This window comes from Varroa destructor, unplaced genomic scaffold (genome assembly GCF_002443255.2).
Source record: "Varroa destructor unplaced genomic scaffold, Vdes_3.0 BEIS01000003.1, whole genome shotgun sequence".
NCBI lineage: Eukaryota > Metazoa > Arthropoda > Arachnida > Mesostigmata > Varroidae > Varroa > Varroa destructor.
In genome coordinates, this window is record NW_019211456.1 from 32,849,712 (window position 1) to 32,864,757 (window position 15,046).

The window sequence follows — 15,046 nt, forward strand, 5'->3', positions numbered from 1 at the left end:
TATATAGATAAACGTTAAGCGTCTTGTTAGCACTATAAAACACTCATCGGCGTTAGAGAAAAAACATTGGTCACATATATGTTCATTCGTTGTTCTTACGTAATATATGAAAAGGGCAGAACTTTTATTAGTCCCGACGAGCGCGACTATATGCATCCAGCGTCCGGACATAACCGTGCGGTAGCTACAGAAACCGAATTAATTCACTAAGGGAATTCGTCATGTTGCATTATATTGTAAGTTACGCTTGAATCCGGTACTCAGATTTGGTTCGTTTTGATTCTTGACTGGAAAGCAACTGCTTTCTTTGCCTCAGGCTAACTCAGGGAACGAATGCTGGTGGGGTTGCGGTGGGGATCAGCTTGACGCCTTTTTCATAGCAGTTCCCTCCTGTCTGTCAAAACAAATTGGCGATAAGCTGGTTACGAAATTGGAAGGATTACCCATTACTTATAGAAATTTCCCAACGATATTCCATTTATTGTGTAAGGGACTGTGCTTTTATTCCTGATTATTTAAAGCAACAACACACACATATATAAACTCAATTACAATATACATAATGTAATGATATTTAATCTAGTTGAATGGGATTTATGCATGAAACGCTAGTTGCAAGGTGCCAAGTCCGATTGTATCCCGCTGCCCGAAATTTATATTATGCAGTAATCTTGCACTCCATTCGCAAGGTATTGTTAGAAGTTGAAAGATAAACTACTGTGGAATCTGCGCCCAACACTTATCATCATGCGAAGAAGTTAGCTTAGAAAGATTAGAAAGAGGCGCTTCGTGCATTAGAGCTGGATTCCACTAATTCTGTCCTATAATTCGTAGCAAAAACCAGTTATAATATATAGGAAGTGGAGTGACACCAGAAAGCATTCTCGTACGGTTACGGCCGGCACTTTGCGGCAGTGACAGGGGAGCGAGTTTTGATTGGTAAGACCTTTTCCATCATCAAAAAACTAAGAAAAAATGATATGCTTCACGAACGAGATAAGAGCCCTATAGAAAATGGATTTGCCTACATGTTTACGTAGAGTCAAGTCTTGCTATGTGTTACATGTAAGGTGACATGACTGACATAAGATTTACATACAGATACAACTCAAATAGGAGTGTTCACTGTGTTGGCATGTTTCAAAGTGAGGTTCGTGCAATGACACCTCGACTTTACCTTTGAGGCACATTTGAGAAAAGCTGATGCCTCTAAAATGGCGCTTTCCTTCAATGGTTTTCAGTGAAGATGCATATGATATACGTCTGATTTGCATACACGCTTACACATCTGTCTTATTTGTCCTAAACCCGTTGAGTATTTACCGATGCGTCAAATTGTAACTATCGGCAATATCATTAAGCTAAGACGTGTACATTGCTATGAAATGTCTACAAAAAAACGTTTACCTTTCTTTTATTTACAATGCAATCTCAGTCTTCACTATAAACTATTCAACACTCGACATCCGTTTTTGAGGATCCCGTAGCGACGGCCAAGCTTATACGACGGCCTAAAAACTCGCAGTCGCATATACGGCAGGTACATAGTTGGCCGGGCCACATCTGACCTATTTTCGATATTGTCCACGCGAACCCTACCGATATTGCCATTGCAATAAATTGCTGCATGGGGTCCGTCTCCTTTTAGCTTTAGTCAAGCTCTTTATCTCTTGTCCTTAAGGGCAGTATGTCCTTTCATACTGACCAACTTGCGTCCCTCTCTCTTGCTTTTCCGTTGCTCTGTTTGCGTCTGTACAGTGTCCCATGCTAGCTCGCCAAATGCTAGCTGCCAACATCGAGTATCTGGGTCCCGTGATAGATGAAAGACTAGGAGTAACGACACAGAGACGCTGTAGAAATCTATCGAGTGCCATTTGCCCTAACAATCATATAATTTCACATCTTCGGCAACCATTGTACAATGACACTATGAGCCCTGGAGCATACAGGGTTGCTCGTCACATGGGCATTAAGCCACTAAACCGGATATCGTTGTAAAAATTTTATATAACGTTAGTGAATTGGTGCCGAAAATTACTAATACGGCACAATCGATATCGAGAGCATTAATATGATCTCCTTTGGCGGACAGAATTGTTAACAAAATGCGCCAATGTTAACCGAACCTTAAAAAAAAATCTAAATTGAAAAAGAACGTATTTTCTGTTTTGTGACAGTTGGCACCTACTTCACAATTCGGTTACAGCAGTGAATTGTAGATGTTTCTATTAACAGTGACCGGCGGGCGATATGTGAACGGTTTTTCTTTATTTTTACATCAAACATACAGAAACTTGACAAACGGTCGGCAGAAATCGTCGTTTCAGCGTAAGACGTTTCGCAATGCTATACGTCAAAATTTTACTTCAACGTTTTCGACAGCTAACTGCCACCGGTACAATAATAACCCTGTTTATTATTGGTTGCTATGTGTAATCGTAGAGGAAAACGGGCGGCTTCTAAAGGACTCCCTTTTTGACATGGCTATTGCATTGGCCACTTCCGTGATGGGCTCTGTCGTGCTGACGCTTTTACTGCAGACACCGTTGTGACAAGGCTTCTTTTATCCAGGCATCTTACTGCTGTTCCTACTACTGACGCTAGTCCCGTACGCTATATTTGCTGGCTTCAATTTTCTGTCACGTTTCCGAGCGAGCCAAAATAACCGCAAACTAATACATTACCAGAGCAATGCAGTTTTTGGCATCGCTACCGTAACGCTGTATCCTCCTTTACAAGTACCTGGATCGCGCATTGGTCTTCTCGAAATAATAATGCTACTGATCCAGAGTAATGCCGGCACTGTATTGACTGGCAACGTTCGTCCACGTTAGTTCAGGTCTTGGCTGGCTATCTGCCCCCCGGGGATGACGTAGGGGGCAAACGACCTTCGACTTTGTATTCGATTGAATCTGGGCCAGCCAATCGCCTAGCCAGACAGCCAATTTATTCATAAATAAAACTTTATTTATATGTGGGTCTACATGTGGCGCGTAGTTTTGTTGTATCTGTCTTCAATTATAATGGTACGAGACCGACAACACCGGCCGAAGCTAGTTGTTTGTATCTGTCGACTCTGCTGTATTTTACATGAACGCGGATAACACAGAAATTATCGAAACGCGGCGGCGGGAATCACAGCGCCTTTAGCGCGCAGCGAAAAAGCCTCCTTCTACAAGGTCGCATAAGGCCAGGGGTGACTGTACCAACAACAGCGACGTCAGCGACGAGAGCTAACCTGGACAACACTGCGGCGAAGGAGATGAATGACAACAAAAACAATGGGAAAACAGCACGATCGTCATAGGCACAGAAGAAAAAATCAGCCGAATTTTAGCATTGTTACAATAAAACACTTAATAACAGCTATAGGTAAAGTGAACGAAGAAGAGAAGTATCATAGGGCGGTTTATTATTTAGGAAGGTCTAAACAGCCGATTATTCTCATCTATTCCATAGAGAAGTCATATTACTGTAAAATATGGTACACAGATATAGATACAACTTTTCCAAATAAACGCGACCAAGGTTTAATAAGTCATCGATTTGCTAATTTTTTATATATTTTGTTTTAGTGGGTGGACTGAAGCAAGATCAACTCATGACAACAGTTAGATCGGGTAAATTTTTGATCGGCGAGCCGGCAACAATAAACGGCTAGGTTGTTGCTTGATGAGTACGAGGAACAGAGCGGCTTTAAGAAGGCTTCAAACAGTGGTGAAATAGGAAGGAAAAAAAAGGATATGATTATCAATATGCCTCAGTCTGATAGCAGAGATGTCGTAAACGACAACGCAGTAACTCGTCCTGAAGGAATTAGTATAGCTATAACAGCCATATTACCAAGTATGGACACCTTGATCAAATTAAGGCATTTCTCTGATGCGTACTTTGTGCTTTTTCGAAAAGAACGAATCGTGCGACAAGATCGTATTTTATAGTGTCGCCTGTTAGATGGAGACTACATAGACTAGAAATTGAACGCTGAACAAGTAACTGACATTGGATTCAGTGTATGCATACAGTTGGTCATTTGATTCTATGGTACAATAGTACGATATTTTAGGGATATGTTGGGCGGCGGCCCTTACTGCAGCGCCGTCGAACGCTGCTGGGGAGGATGCAGACTGATGGCCGACCGCGACATCGACCCGATTTAATGACGATGATGGTAGGTAACCGCGATGAGAGCAACGTATGATAGGAAAAATGAAGCGAGCAGAAACCTGTGACCTTCTATTGGACTGGTAAAGTACTATCGACTGCTGCTGACATTTTTTTGCTTTGTTTAATCGTAGCCTCAGTTCGAACAGTAGACTTTTCGCGAGAATCATAGATAGTAAAGCTATTCTCTGCTTATTCCGACTAAAAAAACAACACGTTATAGGGACAAATATAATACGGATGTTTTATTATTATTACTACTAGTGATGATAACAGTAGTATTCCCGTTAAGAGCTATAATCCCCAACGTAATGGACTTCGCGCGCGGCTCTAGGTAGGATATCGTGACAGACGCTGGGAAACATCTTGCTATGACCGTTTTCTGAATGCTGACCAAACAAACGACGCGTTGGACAGTACGCCATATTATTTTATTATTATTACTGTTATATGATTATTATTCAGCGTCGCTAGAGGATTGGGCAATTCTTTGTATATGGTATATAGCCGGTTCGGTTACTACGGAACAAACAGGGGGCCGCTTGACATTTTCTTGTCTCTATCGACATCACGATGGATAAATGTTTCAAATTGTACGGCCAATATTACCATCAAGCATTGCTTTAGGCGGCATGCTCACTGCACTACACAATGTGTGCTTTCTCCCACCTTTCCAATTTATACTACCTCAACTGTCCCTAAGTTTAACGCACAAACACGTTATCATTGCGCCATCAAGGGGACTCATAACCCTGCATAGTAGTTAGTAAAGTCAGTCTGTAGTCTACTGCCTGTTATTACATGAATGATCGTCCTGCTTTACGGAGCCGAACGAAGATCTTTAAGGCATATGCCTCAATGGCTAAGTGTATAAATGATCGAGCTAACCGAAACACTTCGAAGGCATGCCGACACGAATGGAGCCTCCTTTCACATTTCTACGGCCATGGCTCAACCAGTTTACATGAAGGAACTTTTCTTCAACCATTGAATTGGAATCAACGGGATCTATCGAGGGCTTAGGTTACATTTATACATCGTACATCAGGCTTTCGTTTTTAAATGGTTATTACGTTTCACGCACATTAAGTATTTGTACCTTTATCGTGAATAACCATAAACTTCGAAGAACGTAAAAAACTATTACTTTTAATTTTGAGATGGTCCGTAGCAGGGCTGTACATATACAATCGCATTCTGTATAACAATAGAAAGGCATAAAATTTATGTCACAGAATATTTTGGTAGGTAACTTTTTGTCTTTACCTTTTATGTCGTTTAATTTCGCTCGACTCCTCACAAAGCATGCATTGGCGGTCTTGATAAAAATGTGACGAGTTCACAATATATTCTACTGACCTGAAGATAGATATGTCCCAGTGACTTGTTGGCCTGAGAAAAGCATATTTATATATATATAGCTCGTGAGACTATCTAGAAATGGCAGGAAAAGAAAATTGTATTTGGAACGTGAGCGGACTTCGTTAACAGCTATCACGTCGAATCTGACTAAGCTACTTGACCGAGTAACGTCAGGCTCATAATCTGCCTAACTATAAGCCTGTGAGGGTGACAGAATCGATTTGAAGGGCTCCATTTTAGAACATGTCAAAAGCAGTAGTGGCAATTCGCTGTCACTGAAACATCGTCCCGAAGAGTGCCGCATCAGAAGCGGTGCAAAAAAAAAACGAAAAGCTCTGTAGCGGGATGTTTAAGGAACGATGTCAGTTTCGCTGCTGGCGGTAACAGAACCCTTGTCGAATTTCCCTAAGACATTGACGTCGGCTTTAACACACCTAGAAATTGTACATTGTATCTGCAAAAGTCGCGTGACCCTAAAGGCCATGGCGGTTACATTCAGAAGAATTGTTCGATAAAGTAAAGAAGTCAGAACGGAACACTGGCGTTTGGTTTCCAAAAGTTATGACCATATTTTAAATTTAATATGTTCTTGTCTCGCAACTTCCTTTCTCCTAATGCTATATACTTTATATCAGTTTATGTACATGTCATTGAAACTTCGTAATAAACTGACATTAATATAACTTAGATGATTGAAAACATTGTTGGAGGGGTTCGAATACAGGATTTCATGATATGATACTTTACCCTGTTCTAGACCTATGATTTTTTGCTTGATTCTGAAAATTGATTCCGTTCTGCTTGGAGCGCTTATAGGTAGCTGCACGTGTACAATATGTTAGATGTAACAGTACAAGACCCGAGCGGACCGGCAGCTTGATGATAATCATTATTGGTATTCATATTAGTAAACGGTGATGCAAGCCATAACCAGTACTGGGTCATTATACTTCTGGTCCGCTGCTTCTCCTTATTATTATTATTATTGTTATTAATGTCATTCGAATAGCAACGATTACTGTCGTCCCGCTAATCAACATGTTGAGTTGTTGTTTTTGTAGCTCACAGTTGTTAAAACCCACCTTTCTTGCAATGGCCATTCTACTGGGTTCGCTGTTAGCATGGTTATCGTTTGCTTTTAGCTGCCATTATGCTTGTTGTTGTTGTTGTTGTGATTTTATGCAAATGACACGCTGCGTTTTGGCAGTGCCGCTGCTGCTGCTCGATTTGCGCCCTTGAGAAGTAGTAGCTGGACACTTTTGGCTGGAGCCCAATGCAGTAGACCCCAGTCGCAACCAGCGAGCCAATGGAGCCTCTTACCGGTAGCAAAGCAGCTGTTCATATTCCCTTGCCAGCTGCGAGCCGTTGTCGGAACCCTGGCGGCAAGCTGCTAGCTCTGCGATGTTGAGCTGGGTTCATGGGTTACTTGCGGTGAGAACAACTGAGACTTGCAGATGGGTGGTCGATTCGATTGGTATCAATACGCTTTAGGGTTGGCATGACGTGACGACAGCGTGTGGTTCTTAAAAAAATACAACATAGAAAATGACATAGAAGGTATCCGCTTCACTCGCTAGTATTTGTCGTAGTGAACTTGTGCATCGATCGTTCTGGCCCGCGTACAGCTTTGCCTAGTTTACTGCTTGAGGATGAGGTGTGTGTGTGTGAGGTCTGCTACTATATGGTTCCCTAGCATTTGTATATTCCGATTGTGAGACGGCTGTATATGGCTCAGTTTAGTGGACAGAAAACGAAAAATAACCAGTGAAAGTAACCCCCGGTGGAACAGCGATAAGCGGGAAACGACGCCAAAAGCGCGTGGCCCCTAAGAAAAAAGCAATAGCGCCAAAGGTGCCAACGACTACTCCCATATAGAAATAGCAACCTGTTATCTGGTACGCGCTAGCTTTACTCCCGATTGCTACCACCAGAAATCTACGGAAAATTAATTTCGCAAAAATCAAGCAGCTACGCCTTTCTTGCTACAATATCATTGAATACAATACGAGTAATATTAGCGCTTGTAAAAATAGCGTGGAGCAGCGCTATGACGGTCAGAGAAGTGGCTCCCGCTTGGCAGGGTGAAGAAGGACAAATTGACAATGACCTTGGGGAAACTCCAGGCCTTCGTGAGCGTAGTCTTAAGAACCTACGCGCTAAAATTCAGACTAAACTCAGTGACGGCAGGTTTCGACAGGACGATTTCTTTCTTCTCTGCTTTCTCCGATCGAGAAAGTACGACGTTGATCGGGCGTTCAAATGCTACCAGCGCTACTATAAGGTTCGTTCCTCTTATCCAAACATTATGTTCCCCGTGGGGGTAGCGCCGCTCGACCGCGTTCGCTTCTACGAAATGAACAACGTCACCATGCAGCGTCATCGAAACCCGATTGACGGGTGCACGGTCTACATCTGGAGGATGGGCGATTGGATTCCCGGAAGCTCCGAATGGGATCTGGCCGATCACCTCACCCCATCGTACTGGATGATTGAACAGGTTCTCAGGGAACCAATTGTGCAAAACAGAGGCATACATCTGATCATTGATGGAAACGGGATCTCGTGGTCAATGCTGCCCCACCTTAAGCTTACTGTCTTTAAGGTAAGGTTCGCTCGTGGATCAGTTGACTACAAGGAACGGCGGTAAATGATATCTGCCAATTGGCAACGGTATACTCATTAATTGTAGAAGCTTAGTATTACACGAAACGACCAGAGGAAGTAATTAAAAATTAGCATGTTATACACAAGTAGTCCGTTATAAGCCTATCCTGGTGCATGGGTATGGTTTGGCTTATATATGTGATTAGTATGCACTATTATTTGTAATACGATAGATTTGTCCGATTGGCAATTATCTACAGATATAATTTTGTGATTTTGTGAAGATTATACTATCTATATCAAGTATAATACGCACTATGTTACCAAAAGTTTCATCCAAACCCTTTGTCGACTTGCGGTTAGCTTTCGTGAGCTTGTCTACTGATTTGACCGTTTGGCTTGTTTCTGTGTTCATCTCATCTCGCCTATTCCATATATTTATCCACGTGAAAATCAAAAAGCCAAAACTCCATAACCCTCTGTAAGTTTATAGCCGGCTGTACTATAACAGACAGTCCGATAAATTCTGTTCACCAGATGTCGGCGTCCGCTACCACGCTAATACGCCCACTATTTTACGGCTGACGCTGGTAACAGCCTGCCGTCAAACTATTGTTAACTGCGTTTCTTGGTTAACATGTCTTTTTAGCATAGCGGGCGAAATCTGACTTGGGCTGACCAGCATTGCCTGTCCTCACCGCCGTCGGCTGTATCGTTCCTAGAAGCCTTTGAAGACGAGTGAACAGTGACAGGAATATATAATATCGGTCTCTTCGAGGGTCGAGCCAACTCTTGCATTTTTTGAATGATCTCAGTTTCTTATTGGCTGGCTCCTTGTAGCTTAGGGCGAACAGAGGAATGGAGCGGGCGATGGGTGATCGTGCGTTTTCCTTGTATATGCGCACCGTATTATATGCAGCGTCATGAGCAACATTGTAGTACCATATCAGCCAATGACAAGCTGTGTGTGTATGCACGCTGGTGAGCGTGTGAATTCGACCGAACAATCTACGCTACGGTGCGATACGATGAGTAAAAACAAAAAGAAAAAAAAACTACGTTATGTGGTGCGGGACTTGCTGCGATAGAGATAATTCATTTTTAATGCAATAACTCCGAAAAAAAATTCTCAAGAGAATATGAAGACCACTAGCAACTAACTACAAGGAAGCAATCTTGCGGCGACTTGTTTTGCCTGGTACAGCCACTAAATGCCACCGAACTACCGGTATCTTCATGTTTCTGTGTCTTTTGGATGGGTATCCAATGGCAACATTAGCGCAACAGGTAGCGCATAATGAAGCAAAGGAAGGAATCTGCTTACCACCGAATCCTGACCAAATCCCGAATCCGAAAAAAAGAACAATAACTAAATTGTGTTGCATCACAATGTGGCAATTTAAAAAGAAAACATAATCTAACTAGAACTATGAAATCGGCGAACCGAAGAAGCAAATATAGCGCCTTTGCTTGCTATCGTTTTCACGCTGTAACAACCATAGTGACCCGGTCGGCCGGGGCCGAATCGCATCATGCCCAATACGTTTGCACTATTTGGACCAGACGATCGTTTGTCGCGTTTCTTACATTGACATATATACGCTTCAAGGAAGATATTTAACTAACAACTTAATGTCGTGTGTTCGAGCAAATAGTCAGTCAACAGAAAAACATCGTGCCGATCTACTCGGCGCGTCCTTTACCATTAAAAGATTAAAGGTAAACGACGTTTCGACGTCCTTCAGTTTCCTTTACACAACGAATTTCTGTGGTCCAGCCATTCGATTTTCTCGTGGCAATATTTGTGTATTGAAGAAGCAGTAAGATCAACGAATCAAAATATAACATCCTTCCTAACCATTTGTAGCTTATCTTCTACAATAGAAAAACAAACGCCATCTGAAATATTTTCCATTGTACAACCATGTCGCTAGCTTCAGACGGTTTCAAAGAATGGCATACTGAAGTGCTTAAAATATAAGAATACGTTAAAGACAGCACTGTCGAAGCGTCAACACATGATCAAGCATTATTATCTCTACTGCCGTGTCGCGATATTTCCTCAAAATTGAATTGAAAAAAAAATACTCACTGCTATGTTACTATCATTCCTTCTATCGTTTCTGCTTATTATATAATACATGATGAAAAGGCGTCCTGTCGTGATCAATATACAAGTTTCTGTAACTGTGCCATTGCGTTTATCAACGATATGCGGGGCTCGTTAACCTGCGACGGACAATCGTAATTCAAGGACGACATAGACGGGACCACACAGAAGCACGGCACAGTAATCGTGCGGCACCACACGGTCTGCCCCTACCTCCAGACAGGGTTCGTTGGATGCCCTTCTGATCTTACGAAGCGTAATAATAATAGCAGAGAACGAATTGCTTCTGTGGCCAGCCAGCCAGCCGGCCTATGAATAATGGACGAACAAAATACTGTATTGACACAGAAGCAGTTGCCCACGTTTTTATCGTCACAGAAACACCGAAGCTATAGTGTATAATCCTGTCATGCCCCTTTTCTATCAGATAGTAAATTGATCCAAAGATAGCAGCTCGCAAGATGTTCAGCCGACGCTTGTGCGCATTTGATAGTGCTATAGTTGGCTTTTTGGCTATCAATATTGCTTAATCGATACTCCATTTGTACTGTGGATTTGGTGGCCTACTGGCCATTTCGGAAGTCGATCAGTGATAAATGAATCACCACGGCATTGGCAAGACTACAATTAAATGATGACGGACTGACACCTAGATGGAGAATGCTAATATTGGTAGGGACCAATAAACTTAGGTAGGCGCTATGAACTAGTAGGGCTGGCCAATAACACATGTTTCAATGCTTTGTGCCAATATGGTAGACGAGCCTACATTTTGCGGACTCGCTTATCCGCAAGCGAGTCCGCAAAATGTTCTGTGCAAGCCGTCCGTATCAGGCCAATTGGGATTAGCTAGGTTCCAGTGCTCTTAAGTTATTTAGATGTATTATCATAATAGAAACGAACTCCTGCTATCGGTAAGAATATTGTGACGACCGTTATACGCACTTGGCACCTCGTTGCTGATTATAGGAACACTGGCGTTTGCTGACATTGACCTACGTGAACAGATGAGAGGTTAATGAGTATACCGAATTTTAGCGTGCGTTCGAAGGATTTTGTGCCCGTTGAAGTGACTCGTGGTAAAATATGAAATATCCCGTGAGCAAGACCTTTTACTTACAAGAATAAACAAAACTTTTATTTCTTTAAATCTCTCACTGTCGTATAAAATCAGATAATAGCCTAAGACATTGCGGTTGGACGATATTGACATTGTATTCGTCTCAGGCAAAAAACAGTATCTCTTTCATTATTGAAAGATGGTAAAGTCCATAGCCGTTGAAGGAAAGCAGCAGTAAGCCGCTGTAGAACTAGTACAACGATGTCACTAGCAAATAATAAACCCGACATCTCTATTTGCTGTGAAGTTTTGGGGATGCCTTTCCTCTTACAACAAAAATAATAGCAAGCAGAAAAATGCAAGTAGAAAAATAGTAGCAGCGACAACTACCTAATTAGCTATTTTATTTTCGGATTCTGGCGTCCTTGAGACATTTTACTGACCTGCGGTATGGTCCAATAGATAGGACAGGCTTGCTTCTCGTCCTTGAGATACTGATGCGTACGCAGTAAGAGCTTGACATTGAAAACAAGTATTTCCTGATCAGACTACAAGGTATTGGTTGCTATTAATATGGCAACTGGTTGTATATCAGCGTCCTGCTATAAGTAAAAATCCTGTACTAAACTGTAAATATATGTGCATGTTAAAATATAAGACTTGATGTAAAGAGTAAATTTTGAAGAAAATCCTAATGGTAAGTATGGTGAAGTCTCAGCGGTATAATCAGCAAATTACTTTTAAGACACCTAAAATTTGTTCACGGGATGACTCGGTCTTGAAGGCTATCAGGATCTCGGTTTAAACGTGCTCTAAGACAATGCCCATCCCCCCCCTTCCCCCCTGAATTGCACTCTGTGACCAGTGACTAGTACGCGGGTGAACCATTGGTAGACCGGGTATTGGCACGTTTGGGTGGGCATGGGGGTTCTTTTTGAATAGCACATCTAACTGAACGTGGGCAATTCACTTACCTTCTTTTCCGCCTACTCTGCCGAAGTTTATTATAGCTGTAGTTTTTTCTGTTGCAACCTTACAGTTAATTGCCCTGTGCCCCCACCAATAAATGATTCGTCTGTCTGATCGCTAATGCCCGCAGTTTTGCAGGCTACAGATACTTTAAAAGCAAATTTATATATACATATTTTCTTTAAAGTGCCGTCACTTGAAACTCCCGTCCTCCAGGGTGTGTCTATCGGTGTTTCTCAGGATATTCTCCTAAACATTGACCTACTAAACTTAAAAGGTCTGAGACCAAATGGAGAAAGACTTCGTTCCATGCTGGGAGAAGTCAAGTGTCCAAAGCAATGCCTAGCTGTAGTAGCGGGCATCAAAATCCGAAGCACAACGGACGCGGGTCCTGTATATATTTTTAAATATTTTTTCTCTCTTTTTTTACATTCAGGTACTTGTACATACCGTTCAGGATGCATTTCCTGCTCGTTTCAAGGCTATTCATGTGGTCAACCAGCCGGGCCTGTATGACTACATCTATGCGTGCATTCGACCCTTCCTTAAGCCAAAAATTATGAAGCGGATTCATCTACACGGCAGTGATATGACGTCGCTGCATGAGCACATCGACCCAGAGATACTTCCCGAGGAGTATGGTGGCCAGGCTGGGCCTTTCAATAATGACTGGATTTGTCAGCAACTCTACCAGCGGGACGAGGAGTTCCGCAAGTACAGCCACTACGGATTTCCCAGAAATGAGAAATAAACTTGTTTTAGTTGTACTTGACCATCACATACGTTGGTTTAGCTCGTAGGCGATTTACGTTTTGCAAGACTAACAGCGATCGCATGACGATGTTTATTCATTAGCCTTTGAGGACAAGCAATACATATCTAAGCCGAAGAATAGAATGACTGAAATTTTTGCCCATCTGACATTTTGCAGCGTTTCGCTTATTTTGTTTAGCGTGTTGGACAAAGACATGCTGCATTATCTTTTCTTCTATATCCTATATATATATATATATATATATATATATATATATATATACACAGACATACAGATAACACTGTGCTAGCTATGTAATGGCTGTTCAACTCTATATAGATATATAGCACCAGTGCATACTTCATAATAATACACTAAATAGATAATTTTTCCTTGAACCTATGCAGACCACAAACACACCTGTCATTTGTCCGTAACGAAGTTGTGTCTATATCAAAAATAGACTTCGTGTATTCGGGTCATGCTATATTTGTGATTTGACGCCCCTTGATATAGTACTGAAGAGGCCTGATATATATCCCTTGCGGATGAGAAATTTTCTTCCTGCTTCGTGCTATCTACCTAGCATTGTGTTATTCCTAGGAGGTGTTGTTTTCCTCAGAAGCTCAAAAGTTAGAACTTTTTGAAAGTTTAAACGTTTCTCCAATTTTATTGTTGTATTCATATGAGGTTGCCCGTATTTTTTTGGGTTTTAGCAACCTAATTTGGTTGTATTAAGCTGATAGCCTGTAGGCTGACATGTGAGATGTTATCTGTTGGTAGAAATCTAACAACTTCTATTGCCACCAGTTATTTTGTGAATAGTAGATGGAACGATGACATGATGACGAAAAGCAGTAGCAACCGATATATAGCGAAACAAAAACATTTTCAACATGACCAAGTGAGATATATAAATCGGTTGAAGAACACATACAACCGACGTAGACTGTATGGTGTATAAAACAAAGGGATAAAAGAAATAAATTTTACAAATAAGATTTGTTTCAATTATATTGCACGTATTCCTTCGCTATTCTCTGTTTGGCTTTTTATTAGCTTGGCTTAAATTGTAATGCTCTTCCAGCAATAAATTGCCTTGGAACGGGTAAAAAAATTTCCTTATACTCCACCTTTTTCTGCGAGCTGGCGAGCAAGAAGGAAGGCTCATCCTGAATCTGCTATTCCTCGTCTGCTGGTAGCGCCGTGCCACTTATCACATACTATTCTATGCGTTGAGGATCCCAAATGGTTTGCGAACTAACGCCATAGGACTAATCGGTATCTGCATTGCAAAACATCACGAAGCTTTGTTTTGGCCGTTAGCTCGACAAATTCGTATATAGTGACGATGCAATGCATGGCAAAACCCCTACAGTTTCTCACAGTGCAGGCAACAATTCGTTTCCAAGTGTAGCAACTGCAGAGCTTGCGGAGGTATCGGGCTAGGACGAGGCCAGTGTGTTTTACGGCCAAGAAAGAGTTCACGTACCCATGCTACTTTATCGGGTCTTTTCGTAACCATCCATTTCAAGCTTTCAAGTTAGTACGTTGTCAGACATAAAGCCGTAATTCCTGGGTATTGTATTCTAGCCTTCTTTTATTATTCGAGCAATACTTTCACAAGAAACTTTAGAAAAGTTTATTTTATTAAATGATCTGAAATAATACGCACAACCTAATTTTGTCGTGTAATCGTTTGTTATTTAGTCGGAACATTCCTCGGTAATATACACAATAGATTGCAACAAGTTGTATTGCGTAACTTATTTTGGGAACCACAGAAACTCTAGGCCAGTCAATGTTTGGCCATGTGTATGACCGCTGGAGTCTTCGGTTAGCGGTTTGCTCCTTACCACCTACCACCACTACTCCGCAAGACGATAATGCACTGACGGGCTGACTATAGAACCACTGGCGAGCTTTGTTTTATTGTATACGATTGTCGCTACTGATATAATATGAACAATGACTAGAATCAAATCGTATGTTGATCATAACTCTATGCGTGGACGTCTGCGTG

The 15,046-nt window shown here is 41.7% G+C and overlaps 2 protein-coding genes across 20 annotated transcripts in view; one reads left to right on the plus strand and one right to left on the minus strand.

The window, feature by feature from the left end:
* Positions 1-14,037, plus strand: part of LOC111247410 (clavesin-2-like) — a gene marked incomplete at its 5' end in the record, with an annotated part of 32,248 nt that extends 18,211 nt beyond the window's left edge. Inside the window, 2 exons of the mRNA XM_086983495.1 lie at positions 4,067-4,171; positions 12,706-14,037. Coding sequence (XP_086839621.1) covers positions 4,067-4,171; positions 12,706-13,020 — 420 coding nt within the window. The remainder of the gene's footprint in view (positions 1-4,066; positions 4,172-12,705) is intronic.
* LOC111247409 (metabotropic glutamate receptor 5-like) overlaps positions 1-15,046 on the minus strand; it is a 302,423-nt gene that overhangs the window by 54,004 nt on the left and 233,373 nt on the right. The gene's annotated exons all lie outside the window — the stretch shown is intronic.